Source organism: Etheostoma spectabile, chromosome 2 (genome assembly GCF_008692095.1).
Source record: "Etheostoma spectabile isolate EspeVRDwgs_2016 chromosome 2, UIUC_Espe_1.0, whole genome shotgun sequence".
NCBI lineage: Eukaryota > Metazoa > Chordata > Actinopteri > Perciformes > Percidae > Etheostoma > Etheostoma spectabile.
This window is the reverse complement of record NC_045734.1, coordinates 13690887-13702467: the sequence shown is the minus strand read 5'-3', so window position 1 is coordinate 13702467 and position 11581 is coordinate 13690887. Positions and strand designations below refer to the sequence as shown.

General features: G+C 38.6%; 2 protein-coding genes across 2 annotated transcripts; one reads left to right on the top strand and one right to left on the bottom strand.

Moving 5' to 3' along the window:
- Positions 1-781: 781 nt before the first annotated feature.
- Positions 782-5538, top strand: cdk2ap2 (cyclin dependent kinase 2 associated protein 2; the record flags this gene model as incomplete). The annotated part of the gene is given in 5 exon segments (XM_032532462.1): positions 782-847; positions 2468-2638; positions 3156-3247; positions 4073-4193; positions 4833-5538. Coding segments are annotated over 5 exon segments (518 nt in total), but the record flags the coding sequence as incomplete, so codon positions are not given.
- Positions 5539-5930: 392 nt separating this feature from the next.
- Positions 5931-11274, bottom strand: aip (aryl hydrocarbon receptor interacting protein). The gene is made up of 7 exons (XM_032531975.1): positions 11078-11274; positions 10314-10496; positions 10046-10234; positions 9249-9425; positions 8996-9137; positions 6997-7226; positions 5931-6869 (listed from the first exon to the last, which is right to left on the bottom strand). The coding sequence occupies exons 1-7, from the start codon at positions 11174-11176 to the stop codon at positions 6864-6866; spliced, it is 1026 nt and encodes a 341-aa protein (XP_032387866.1). The 5' UTR covers positions 11177-11274; the 3' UTR covers positions 5931-6863.
- Between the last annotated feature and the right edge of the window lie 307 nt (positions 11275-11581).

Sequence of the window (11581 nt, the reverse complement as noted above, 5' to 3'; positions counted from 1 at the left end):
GAACCAACTTGGTCCACACAATCCTCCATAAGCGGAAGTGGAAACGAGTCAGGCTTCGTCAGTAGATTCTTTTTACGAAGATCAGTAGCCTACACGGTCTAAACGTACCATCAGGTTTCTTTACAAGCAAACACGGAGGACCAACTAGATGCACATGGCTCAGCAATGTTATTTTCCAACATATAACCGACTTCCGCTTTCCAATGACCGCTTTGGAGCCTCCCCGCTCCCGTTTCGTTCCCTATGTTGTCTAAAGTTAATAATAGTAAGATAACGTCAATTAACGGCATGGGCAATCCTCGTTTTGCATTTTGTTGACACTATCGTTAAGGTAAAATTATGAAATGTAAACTTTGATTTGCAGAACTATTTTTTAAAACAAAATTGACGTTATATATATTTTACCACAAGTGGCTAAAGTGCAGACATTTTAAATGGTAACTCAAGGTAAATTTACTTGTTACTTCTCTTTTATGTAGGCCTATATAGCTATTTGACATGTATGCAGTCAGCTAACGTTACTAAGATTACTTCAACACTTAGCTGTAAGCTAATACCTCGATTTATGTAAGCTAACTTTGTCAGCAGCAGCTGAATTATGTTGGCGGTACAGGTGGTTGTCTCTCTTTGCCTTTCTTTAACTGTCTGTGGTCTATGCCGGTGTGTACTGTGTTACAGTTCAGCTGGTATGCGTCTTCTGACCGTTCTGACTGCCTGTCTTTGAATGGTGTATAAATAAAGGCAAAAAATCAGCAATACATTACGCTTCTCTACTGCGCAGACTCACACACGGGAAGAACCAGCAGGTCTCGCTTCCCACGGAGGATTTTCAAGTCTCTTTATAAAGGTAATAGAAATGCCACTTTTTTGAATCGTTTGTAGTCTTCCCAATAATCCCATGGGTAGAAAACCTTCGTATCGTTTAGTGTCTGTATGTAGAATATCCACGCTTCATCGCGACTATTTTCCTGCGTCCTACTTATGTTGTTATGCTAACCGGCGACAGCTAGCTAACCTAGCTAACATAACCACTAGTAGGTTTATGGTAGCTTGGCTCCTTCCTCCTAAGCTAACGTCAGCTTTTGTTTCACTCGGCACATCTGGCTCTGGTCCGTATCACATTCATATGATCCTCATATATGATTTTTTGTAACCCCAAAATCCGAGACTAAAGTTTCAAAGTAATACTGATAGATATCTAACTTACTAGTTATCAAATATGATATCTGCCAGGTTTGAATGGCAAGTGAACACTGTCTTTATTTAAAGTAGGAGAGTTAGCTAAACTGTAACATTGGCGGTTATCGCTGGTGTTACTGTGCCACTCTGCTGTTCACAATAATAATAAAGCAGCAAAGAGTCTTATGGTTTTTAGGCCAGGGAAGGTCAAATGCTTTACATAATGCATAAACAATATCAAATACAGTATTTGCTATCATGAATTGTAATGAACTACTTGCAGCTGGTGCTGCATGACTGTCTGAAAGGCAACTACAGTGGGCATAAAGCTGACCTCACTGCAAAGTACAGCTGGGTAATATATCGATATTCTAACAATATTGTGATATGAGACCAGATATTGTCTTATATCCTAATATTGCATAAGTGCTGTCTTTTCCTGGTTTTAAAGGCTTCATTACAGTAAAGTGATGTCATTTTTTGAACTTACCAGACAGTTGTTACTGTTCTATTATTTGCCTTTACCCAATTAGTCATTATATCCACATTACCAATGATTATTTATCAAAAATTTCATTGTGTGAATATTTTGTGAAAGCACCAATAGTCAAAACTACACTTTTGTTGCGGTATCGATATCGAGGTATTTGGTCAAAAAATATTGTGATATTTGATTTTCTCCATATTGCCCAGCTCTACTTCAAAACAAGTTCAAATGTTAAAATTGAACTGTATATAGGTGGCCCCTTTGCTAAGGGTTAAGGCACCAACGTCCCATGTTTGAGGTCATCTCTCTTATTTCTGTTATAAAGGCACAACACTGCCAAAAAAGTTACTAATATTAAACATTGACCCAAATAAATACATCTATTTTAATGGTAAAAGACAAACAAATAATTAACCTGACTGAATTGCTGAAAGCTTTACACAGTAATGAGTCATAAGTCTTGTTGTGTGATGAATGTGTGCCTATAGGCAATGCAAAGTTGACACATGAAGCCATGGCTTTGGCAAAATGTTTGTAGTGCTTGCCTTTCCCATGAGACTAAAACGGAAATATATCAGGGGTTGGCCAATTGCTGTTTGCTGTTGAGCCATCTTTTCAGATTGTTGTAAAACCTACAAAGTGGTAAACAATCTTGAGAGATAATTGAGCAGATGTGCTTAAATTTGACATGAAATGAATAATTACTGCTTTGATAACTACACACCTTAGCTGCCCTTTGTTATTCAACAGATGAATATACATTTGATCTTCTTTTATTTGTGTTTCTGTGCATGTGTTTAGTTTTCTTTGTATCAGCTCTTAGGAGCTCATCACCACCAGTAAAGCTGTATAAGCACCGGGTTGACGGGACCGAAGGAAGTGGCGCGTCGTACGGGGAGCTGCCTGCTGAAATTGCCATGAGTTACAAACCCATTGCCCCTGCGCCATCTGGATCCAACCACACACCTCCAGGTCTAACACCATACAGCCTTAATGTTGGACATGCAATTACTGGCCGGTTGCCTTTTTTTTTTTTTTTTTTTTTTTTTTTTTTTTTTTCTTTCTTTTTTTTGCATTACAGATATAAAACATTTTACACCGTGGCCAATGGACGTATATCTGCCCAACACGTACCCTACACCAGACCCTACGCAGTAGCCTGACCTGCACCTCTTGAAAAATGTAACTAGAAGTTGCGGCCGTGGCTTGGTAGCGTTGCATTTTCCCCTTTCTCATTGCCTGGTTCTCCTTCTCCAGCACAGGGGATACATGTTGTTTCTCTCACTGTCTCTAGAGACTGTACTCGCTCCGAAGCTAATCGCCGTCACAGTCTCACTCGCTCTTCCACACACTCCCCACACACACATGCCGGTCCTGCTATTCTTTTAAAGAGATTGTACGCAGGGCTGTAGGCTACGGCGAAAACTCTGTGTTGACCCTCCGCAGAACCATCAATCACACTTTACACCTATTCTCCTCTTATGTGCAGGCTCCTCTGTGCCCTCTCCATCCCTACCCTCGTCGTCCAACTTTAGACCGGCTTTTAGTGACTTTGGCCCACCCTCAATGGGCTTTGTACAGGTATGTCTGCAGTTTTTCACACTGCTGTTTTGTCTTTATCATATAAAACCAGTAATGAAACCACAACTGATGTTTTTTATGCGGGCCTGTGCAGGTCAAAGGGTAGAGCTTGTACTTGATATCATGGCTTTAACAGACACTTTTCATCAAAGTCCTTCCTAGGGCTGCGGCCATTTAATGCCTGCAAAGCAAGTTAATGATGAATATTTGTGAAGACTAGAGCACAAATGTTTCAAATACTAAGGAAGCTTCAGCACAGGGTGAGCTGAACACACCCCCTGCTGTAATTTGAAAGATGATATTTAATTGTGAACTGGCTTTTATTTTAGAAAGAAGGTTGATTTTTATGAGGGACTTTTACTTAATTTGCGGCAGCAGTGAGAGATATAGAGTCTGCTGCTTCAGCTAATTGACCCTCAAAAAGCTTTAGAAAATGTAAACTGTCTACCATGAATACTGCCAGCTCTGGCTGGCATGTGACCTTCATGGGAGTGTTAAGACAGCCAAAGGGGGGTTGCTGACTTGTTGCATGATTAAAGTGGGATTATTTGACAGAAATTGAGTTTATTGTGAAAGCATGGGGGTGTAAGGAGCAGTCAGGGGAATATCATACACCTAAATTATATCAGTGTTAAATCATTATTTAAGTTGTGTTGCAGTTCTAAGTATAATTGTGTCTTAGTATCTTGAAAATAAAGATACCATGTGCTTTCCTTTATTTAACATTACATAACTTTGTCTTTACTAGTGGTGTGAATTTTTAGCGGTGACAAGTCTTGATCGTTTCTTTTTTTCTTCTTTTTTCTCTCTCTCTTGAAAATAAAGCCTGTCAAAGTGTCTCAGGGATCCACCTACAGTGAGCTTCTGTCTGTCATTGAGGAGATGAGCCGTGAGATCAGGCCTACATACGCTGGGAGCAAGAGTGCTATGGAGAGGCTAAAGAGAGGTATGCTTTTCTTGTCAGAATGACACGCAGTACCTGTTTTCAGCGCAAGTCATGATTTGTGTGTGTGTGGTATGTATCATGAAAAGTTCATAACATTGCTGAGACAAAGGCTTCCTGCTGTACTTTTTGTGCTTTTGTTTTGGAAATAAAGGACTTTTTTATTTTTTGTATTATTGCAATTTTAAACATATGGCAATATTCTGCGATATATATTGCAAATTATAACTTTTTTTTCAACTTCTAATTTTTCCCAATTTCAAATGATGTCAATGTTATTATGTCAATGTTATTATAATCCTATAATAACAATAATAAGCAGACAAACTGACCAACACATTATATAATAAAAGATTGATACTTAGCACCTGTGTATTGCCACTGAAAATATCACAATACAATGCTGTATAAAAAAAAATTTTTCCACCCCTAATTGATAGTAATGAAAATATGTAGAAGTAACAGATTGATGTGATTGAAATAGAATCCCATGCATTACAAACCTAAGTAACTGCAGTGGCTGTGGTGGTAATTTAACAGGCAGACAGAGGGCTAAACCCAATTTTGCCTTTTAAATTATTGTAAGATTGTCACCTGTCATTGATTTAATGCCTTCTTGCACCTTGTGTCTGTTTTGTTCAGGTATAATCCACACCCGTGCACTGGTCAGGGAGTGTCTTGCCGAGACGGAGAGAAGTGCCCGCACATAACCTTTTTGAAAGCTCCCTTCACTCCTCCACTGTGGAAGCCTGTCCTCATCAAGATCCCCATTGTCTGTTTTACAACCATTCTTTTATCTTCTCACCTTTTGCGCTTTCCTCAACAGCCTTTTGTAGATGCATTGTTTCCATTTTGTCTCCACTGTTCCCTGCATTTCACCACACCACCTTTTGTTCATCAAAAACGTTTATGTCATCTGTGGGGTGTATGCAAGTTTTGTATCTATTTTGAAAAACGAGCATGGGGAATTTCAACACGTTTAGGTTGAGCTTGGAGTAAAAATATTAGTAAAATGGTTGGGGATTTAAAGTATTTTTTTCTCAAAATAATGGCAATTAACCATCATTTTTTAAATGACATCAATGTTCCAGCTACAATGTGCTCAAGTTTCTATTCCGAACACCACTCTGCAACTACTGAATATTTTTGTTAATCTGAGCATCTTGAATATACCCCATTTCTATCCACATTTTTTTTTTTTTTTATCATTTTGTAGTGTAAACAAACATTAGCTTTTTCTCAATCCCAAGAACACTGTACATCTCAAGTCAATTTGTTAGTATGAGAATTTTGTAAACCAGATTTTTGCAGTTCTGTATGTAAATCTTAATTAAATAACAGAAAAAAAGTGTTCAGTGGCAGTTTCATTTGTAAAACATAATTGAAAGGTTGCTTTTCTGGTTAAACTGATGACAGTGATGAGATACAATATGAAATGTTTTAATTTAAATGTTTAAATTAATTACCCTTGATGGTGACTCCTGAGCTGAATGTCCACATAAGTGAAATCCTTTAGGGCATTGAGCTCAATGAATAGACTATCTCTTGCTAAAGGGCACAATATGTGAGCACTCTGAAAATGTGCACCTTCTAAGATTTTGGTTAAATCTTTAAATATTTCTTTTATTCAGGAATTAACTGGCATTATTAGTCTAGTTAAAACAATACAAAAGGATACAATTTTAAACCTTTTTTTTTTCAGAATCGTATCTGCAAATCACAAATATTTAAAGATATTTAGGGATAAACACATTTATTTTCAGTTACATAATGACCTCAATTACATCTCACCTCAGATGAACCGCTGCCTCACGCGAGTTATGAGTAGCTCTTTCTAAGTGAAGGACATAATAAGGGCTTTGCGGAGTACATATTGACAAAACAATATACTGTAATGGTAGTTATTTCTTACATATATTAAATAAGTAAGTACATAGGAGAAAGCAAAGATAACACAAGTTCATGTGTGTTATAAATGATTGTCACGACAGCTCGGTTTCCCAGTCGCATCTACCATGATATAATGGTCTCCTGCTTATTCCAGAGCTTCTGCTGTGACCAATATAGAAGAGGGGGTCTGGCGGTGCAAGACAGAAGTGAGTATGTGATGTCTTGTGTGCAATAAAAAATATATATTTATATATAAATTCCTTAATGTTCTGAGGGGCAGCATTTCCATCTGGAATCTCCTTGTTGAGCTACGATTACAAGTCATTTTAGGATTCTTCAAGAGCTCTGCACATATTTCGGGGAAATCAAGACAACGTAAAATGCTTAAACCATGATGAAATAATTATGCTTTTGGCCTGTACATACCTAAGGTTTCAATGGGATTTTGAATTTTCATTAAAGTCAAGTCGATAATATCTGCTTGTCCTAATCAAAGACTGAACCTTACTTCACTTTTAGACTACTACTTACTTCACTTTTTTTTACCTTTAGGTAATGTCCAGTTTTCTAAAGAAGAACCTTGGTATATATGCATGACTTTGTGTGTGTGCATAAGACCTGACAGTGTGTGGGAATATTTCATATTTCTGCGTGTACCATGGGAGGAAGGGCAGGGTGGCAGAGTCATTTGCTTGGGCGCATGGAAATAAACTAAAACACCACCAATGTTTGTCCTCCGTCTTGAAATTCACAGGCATCCTTTTATCCAAACATCTGTGTGATTCATCCCTGTGAGGAGGAAGAGCAAATACTTCTTAACATTTCTACTACATAACAAATAAGCTTAAATTGAATACATAGGGACCAGAAAGGAGATAGTTGCAATTCAAATGAATAAAACTCAAAATAGACTGACTGTAGTGGCAGTGGCTGGTGTTGTATTGTAGTTGAATAGGTCTTTGTAGCGACCCTTTTCTTCCTTCTCTTTGATCCGGATCTTCTCCTCCATGGCCTTCAGCTCCTTGGCAACAGACGGCCCCAGGGAGGGGTCCAGCTCCAACAACCGATTAAAGTCTGCCCGTGCTTCTACCTCATTCCACACTGCAGCGTGGGCCTTACCACGCTTGTATAAGGCCTTCACGTTGTCTGTTAGAAAGGGGAAAAAGAAAATGATTACAAATTCTTTATATGCACATAAATGAAAGTTGGGAACCTAGAACATGGTTATCAGCTACCAAACATTTAACAGCAGACAGGCCTAAACCAACAACCTGTGACAACACACTGTACAATTTGAAGGAAACATAAAACATATAACATTAAAAAGGAACTTTTTTTAAGACAACATTACTGCAGGTGTTGCAAGTTGGCCACATGTTTAGTCTCTAAATTACAGTACACTCGTGTGGCAAATTCATAGATCCTGATAAAAACCTAGTTTTTATGTGTGAAGACCGTATGAGGATGTATCTCAGTCTATAATTCAATCTGCCAGGTATAGTATGCAGTGATGGTGGCAGCTCTCTAATGCTGGCTGCTCTATTTAGTGCATTATTCCAACGAAATTACTTTGAATATATGGTTGTTTATCATGGCAAATTTGATGGTTCTTACTATGCAAGCTATGCAGTTAATCTTTTAGTTCTATAAGAGTGAGTTCTATTATACTGTATAATTCTAAAAGGGCTGTGACGTCTAATTCCTTTGCACAATAAGTTTCACTCCACGTCTGAGAAAAAAACTTTCATGCGAGCTAAGTTTCCACCCACTTGTCAAATTATCTAAAGTTCGGTAAAAAAAAAACTCATGCAAATAAAGCTGGTGAAAGTGTTTTCATCCAACGGCTTTAAAACAAATAAAAACCTGAGCCTACTGACGTCACATGCTGTTCTGCGATCAAATTGGTATTTTAAATTGATGTCAAGGTGTTGCCATTCATTTTCCCACTGAATCAAGTCAACATTCAAGCAAGCTGTTGTGTAATTTTATTGGCCCATCCCTTTGCCCAGATGTCGCAAGGTATAACATGATAAATTATGGCATTTCTTAGACTTTTGTTATCTAAAATAGCTATAGTTATATTTTGCTCATAAATTAAATTCAAAAAGTCTCTCGTCTCCTTGTTCGTCCACTTACATCTGTCTTTGTTGACACCCGCCATGTGTGCAAACCGAGCGGTAATACTGGGCGGAAATGAACCAAAACTACTACTTCTTCATTTTGTGGCGGGTTGCAAGCATAACATAACCTAAAACTTAATCGCAATTCATTATTTATTCTGCAAATAAAGTTTATAATATTCATGAAATTCAATTGAATTTTACTGTTTCTATAAGGCATTTTTCATTTGGTATCACTTCATTTGGATAAAAACATGTGGATGGAAACATAACTACACACTACCATGACGGAGCTGGTTAAAACTGGTCATGTATGGTATCTCCTTTCGCTATTTTTTTAAATACTTTAACTGCGTTTCTCCGCTTCCCGTCGGGCCCAACATAACCCCCCCAGCATACAACAGCCTCTCTCAAAAGACTAGTTTTTTTCAATACAAATGTACCGTATGTAACAATTACAGATCTCCTAATGTCAACACTGCGATCAGCTTTAATGATCCTGGGTATAGATTCTCTAAACTCGACTGAAGGGGTGAACACCGTTCCTTCAAAAGATATTTATTCATTTTGCCTTTTTGTTGATAGTGGTTGAGGGTGCTGTCAAGTGAAGCAGTAATGTTCTTTCTCATGTAGGTTTTTTGTAAACTCAACATCACAACCACAAGTTGACACTTTTTCAAATCTACACCAATCCCAAATACGCTCTTTAAAATCACAAATAATTACAGACTGTGGTAGCAACAGAAATCTTTCTTTCTCGCTCGTTTGTGTACAGCACTAACAACCAAGCCTTACCCTCATATTTGAGGAGAATGGCTGAGCAGTGTTCGATGACCTCGTAGTATTGGCCCTGGAGTAGCTTGCACTGGCAGAAGTTGAGGAGCAGTGGTGTGATCATATGGTCAAACTTTACCCATACTTCGTCTCCAGGGTGCTCCTTCAAGGGGTAACAAAAGTCACAGAGGAGTTAGAATGAATTGTATTGCAAATTTACTAAAGAAAATGGATACTAAAAAACTCTCTCTCTTGTGTTCAACTGTTCCCTAACCTTCATCTGTAGATTTTTGAGGCAGGCAATGCCATTGTAGTACTTCTCTGTGGCTTCCTTGATTTTGCCCTGTTTGAAAAGCATGTTGCCCTCCTCATGGATCTGAGGCACAAGCTCAAGTTTCTCTTGATCTGTCATAGCCCACACATCAAGCTGGAACGATCCTGGAGGCAGGACCTGAACAGAGACAGAGACTGAGGATTGTGGCAACAGGAGCTAACACTCAATGAGAGTAAAACTGTACTGTAGGTGTGCTTAGTAGCACATAGCAACTTTTAATACATAAAACGTTTATTAGATCTACCTTCATAACATATTGCAATTTATTACAATACAACCACAATGAATCCCGTTTAAATGGGAGCCTTATGCATTTCAGTTGTTGCTTAAACTGTGCTATAGAGGTTTTGTCCATCTATCAACCATTTTTGAGACCATAGTGGTGGTGTCATATTGCACTGCAATATATCGAGAGGTGTTTCCAATATTTTGTCACCCTCATCCATGTAAATATCAGAAAAAGCTTTGGTTTTACATTTTGCATGTGAGAAGTTTTGCTTATTTTGTCAAATAAATAAAATATATACGTCAAACTATATACATGTGTATAGATTTCTTTTTTTTCTAAAGGTACCAAAATAGGTACCAAAACGTAGGTATTGTGTTGGTGCTACATTAGAAAAAAACCTACACTGTTTAAGTTAGCAACCCTGAATCTAACCCAATAAAAAAATATTAATATAATATGTTAATTAATATGTTAATATTAAACTCTGGGCTCTGCCCTGCCTGCTCACCTCCTGCAGCTCAATGGTGAAGACAAGAGGCTGTGGACTGGCCTGAAGCTGATCCAGGTCTTTGTGCCCCAAAGAGTGGTGGGAGTGGATCTGGGCAATGCCACAGCAATGCCTCTGGCCTTCCAGGGGGTCCTTACCAGCACTGATGTTTCTCAGGGACTGGGACACAAGCGGGTACAGAGCTGTGTGCTAAGAAGGGAGTATAGAAATGGTCAGTGCACTAAAAGAAAAAGATTGCCACTCCATCCCAAATGACCAGCTCACTAACCCTTTTGTCACAGGTAAATTCTGCAATTTCGCCTTGTTTCATGGTGATGATCACTCTCTCCCACACAGCTAGTTTAAACTTCTTGCCCAAGATGAGCTCCATGGGTTTGCTGCGGTCCCCCATGGTTCTGGAGTCATCCAGCAATGTGCCATCACACAGGCTGGTGCGGTAGTGGAAGACCACCTGGTTAACAGAGGCATGATAACACGGACAACATTAAACACTGCTCAACAGAACTATTAGGGTAAAATAACGGTTCCGACATCCCCCTTTTTAAGGACACAAGATCAATGCACATTGCTTACTAAAAACAGAAGAGAAATCCGTACTTCTCTGAGAAGCCTCGAGAACGTCTAGTCCTCATCATATTCCGACCAATCACAACAATGGGAAATTGATGGATGGTATTCCGACCAATCAGCATAAATAAACAAACTCCCATCCTGTCCCGCCCCGTCTTTCTTTCAGATGAAAAGAAAAAGGGAAAAAATGCTATCCCGCTGAAAAACTGACAGCTTTAAACAAAGCTAACTTTTTATCACCACAAAGGCAGCAAAGCTCACAAGCCTGTCAGTGGTGTCTATATACAAGCGCAATTTGTTTGGTGTACATTAATCTAGATGACAAAGTCGAATGTGTTAACGTTAGCTAGCTAGCTTGTGATAGCATTTAGCTATAGCATACGGGCTTCGTCGCATTTCTTAAACTAATAATTCAGAGAACTGGACTCAACTGGTCCAACCGTCGACACACTGTAGTTTTACCTTGGTTCCATTTGGAAAGGTCGACAGTTCTCCTTTACCAGGACTGATCAATTTCTTTATTATTCCTTCCTCGAAAAGCTGGCGTGCCTCTTCCTCCATCCTTGACCGAGTATCAGTTAACGACCGATGACGATGTTTGCCGAAGCTAGTCGTTTTGAGAGACGTCCCAGACGTAGACTAGCTACGTAATAGAGGCTGGGGACATAACAAATAATCTTTATTATGTCTATGGGTGGCTACAAAATATTCACGCCAGCAAAACAATAATAATTATAAGAAGTTACAAAGTCAATTTATTCAAATAATAAAAGCTGATTTGTCTTACTAACCTCTAGTGACATGGAGCCACAGCAATTCAATAGATTTGTTGACATCATGAAAAATAACACATCAACAAATCAACGGCAACATCAGTGTATGATGCATTTTCTCTTTTTCTTTAAGAGGGCAGTACAAGGCCTTAACTCTGCAGGGTGCCCAAACTTCTGCAGACGCCATTTTTTT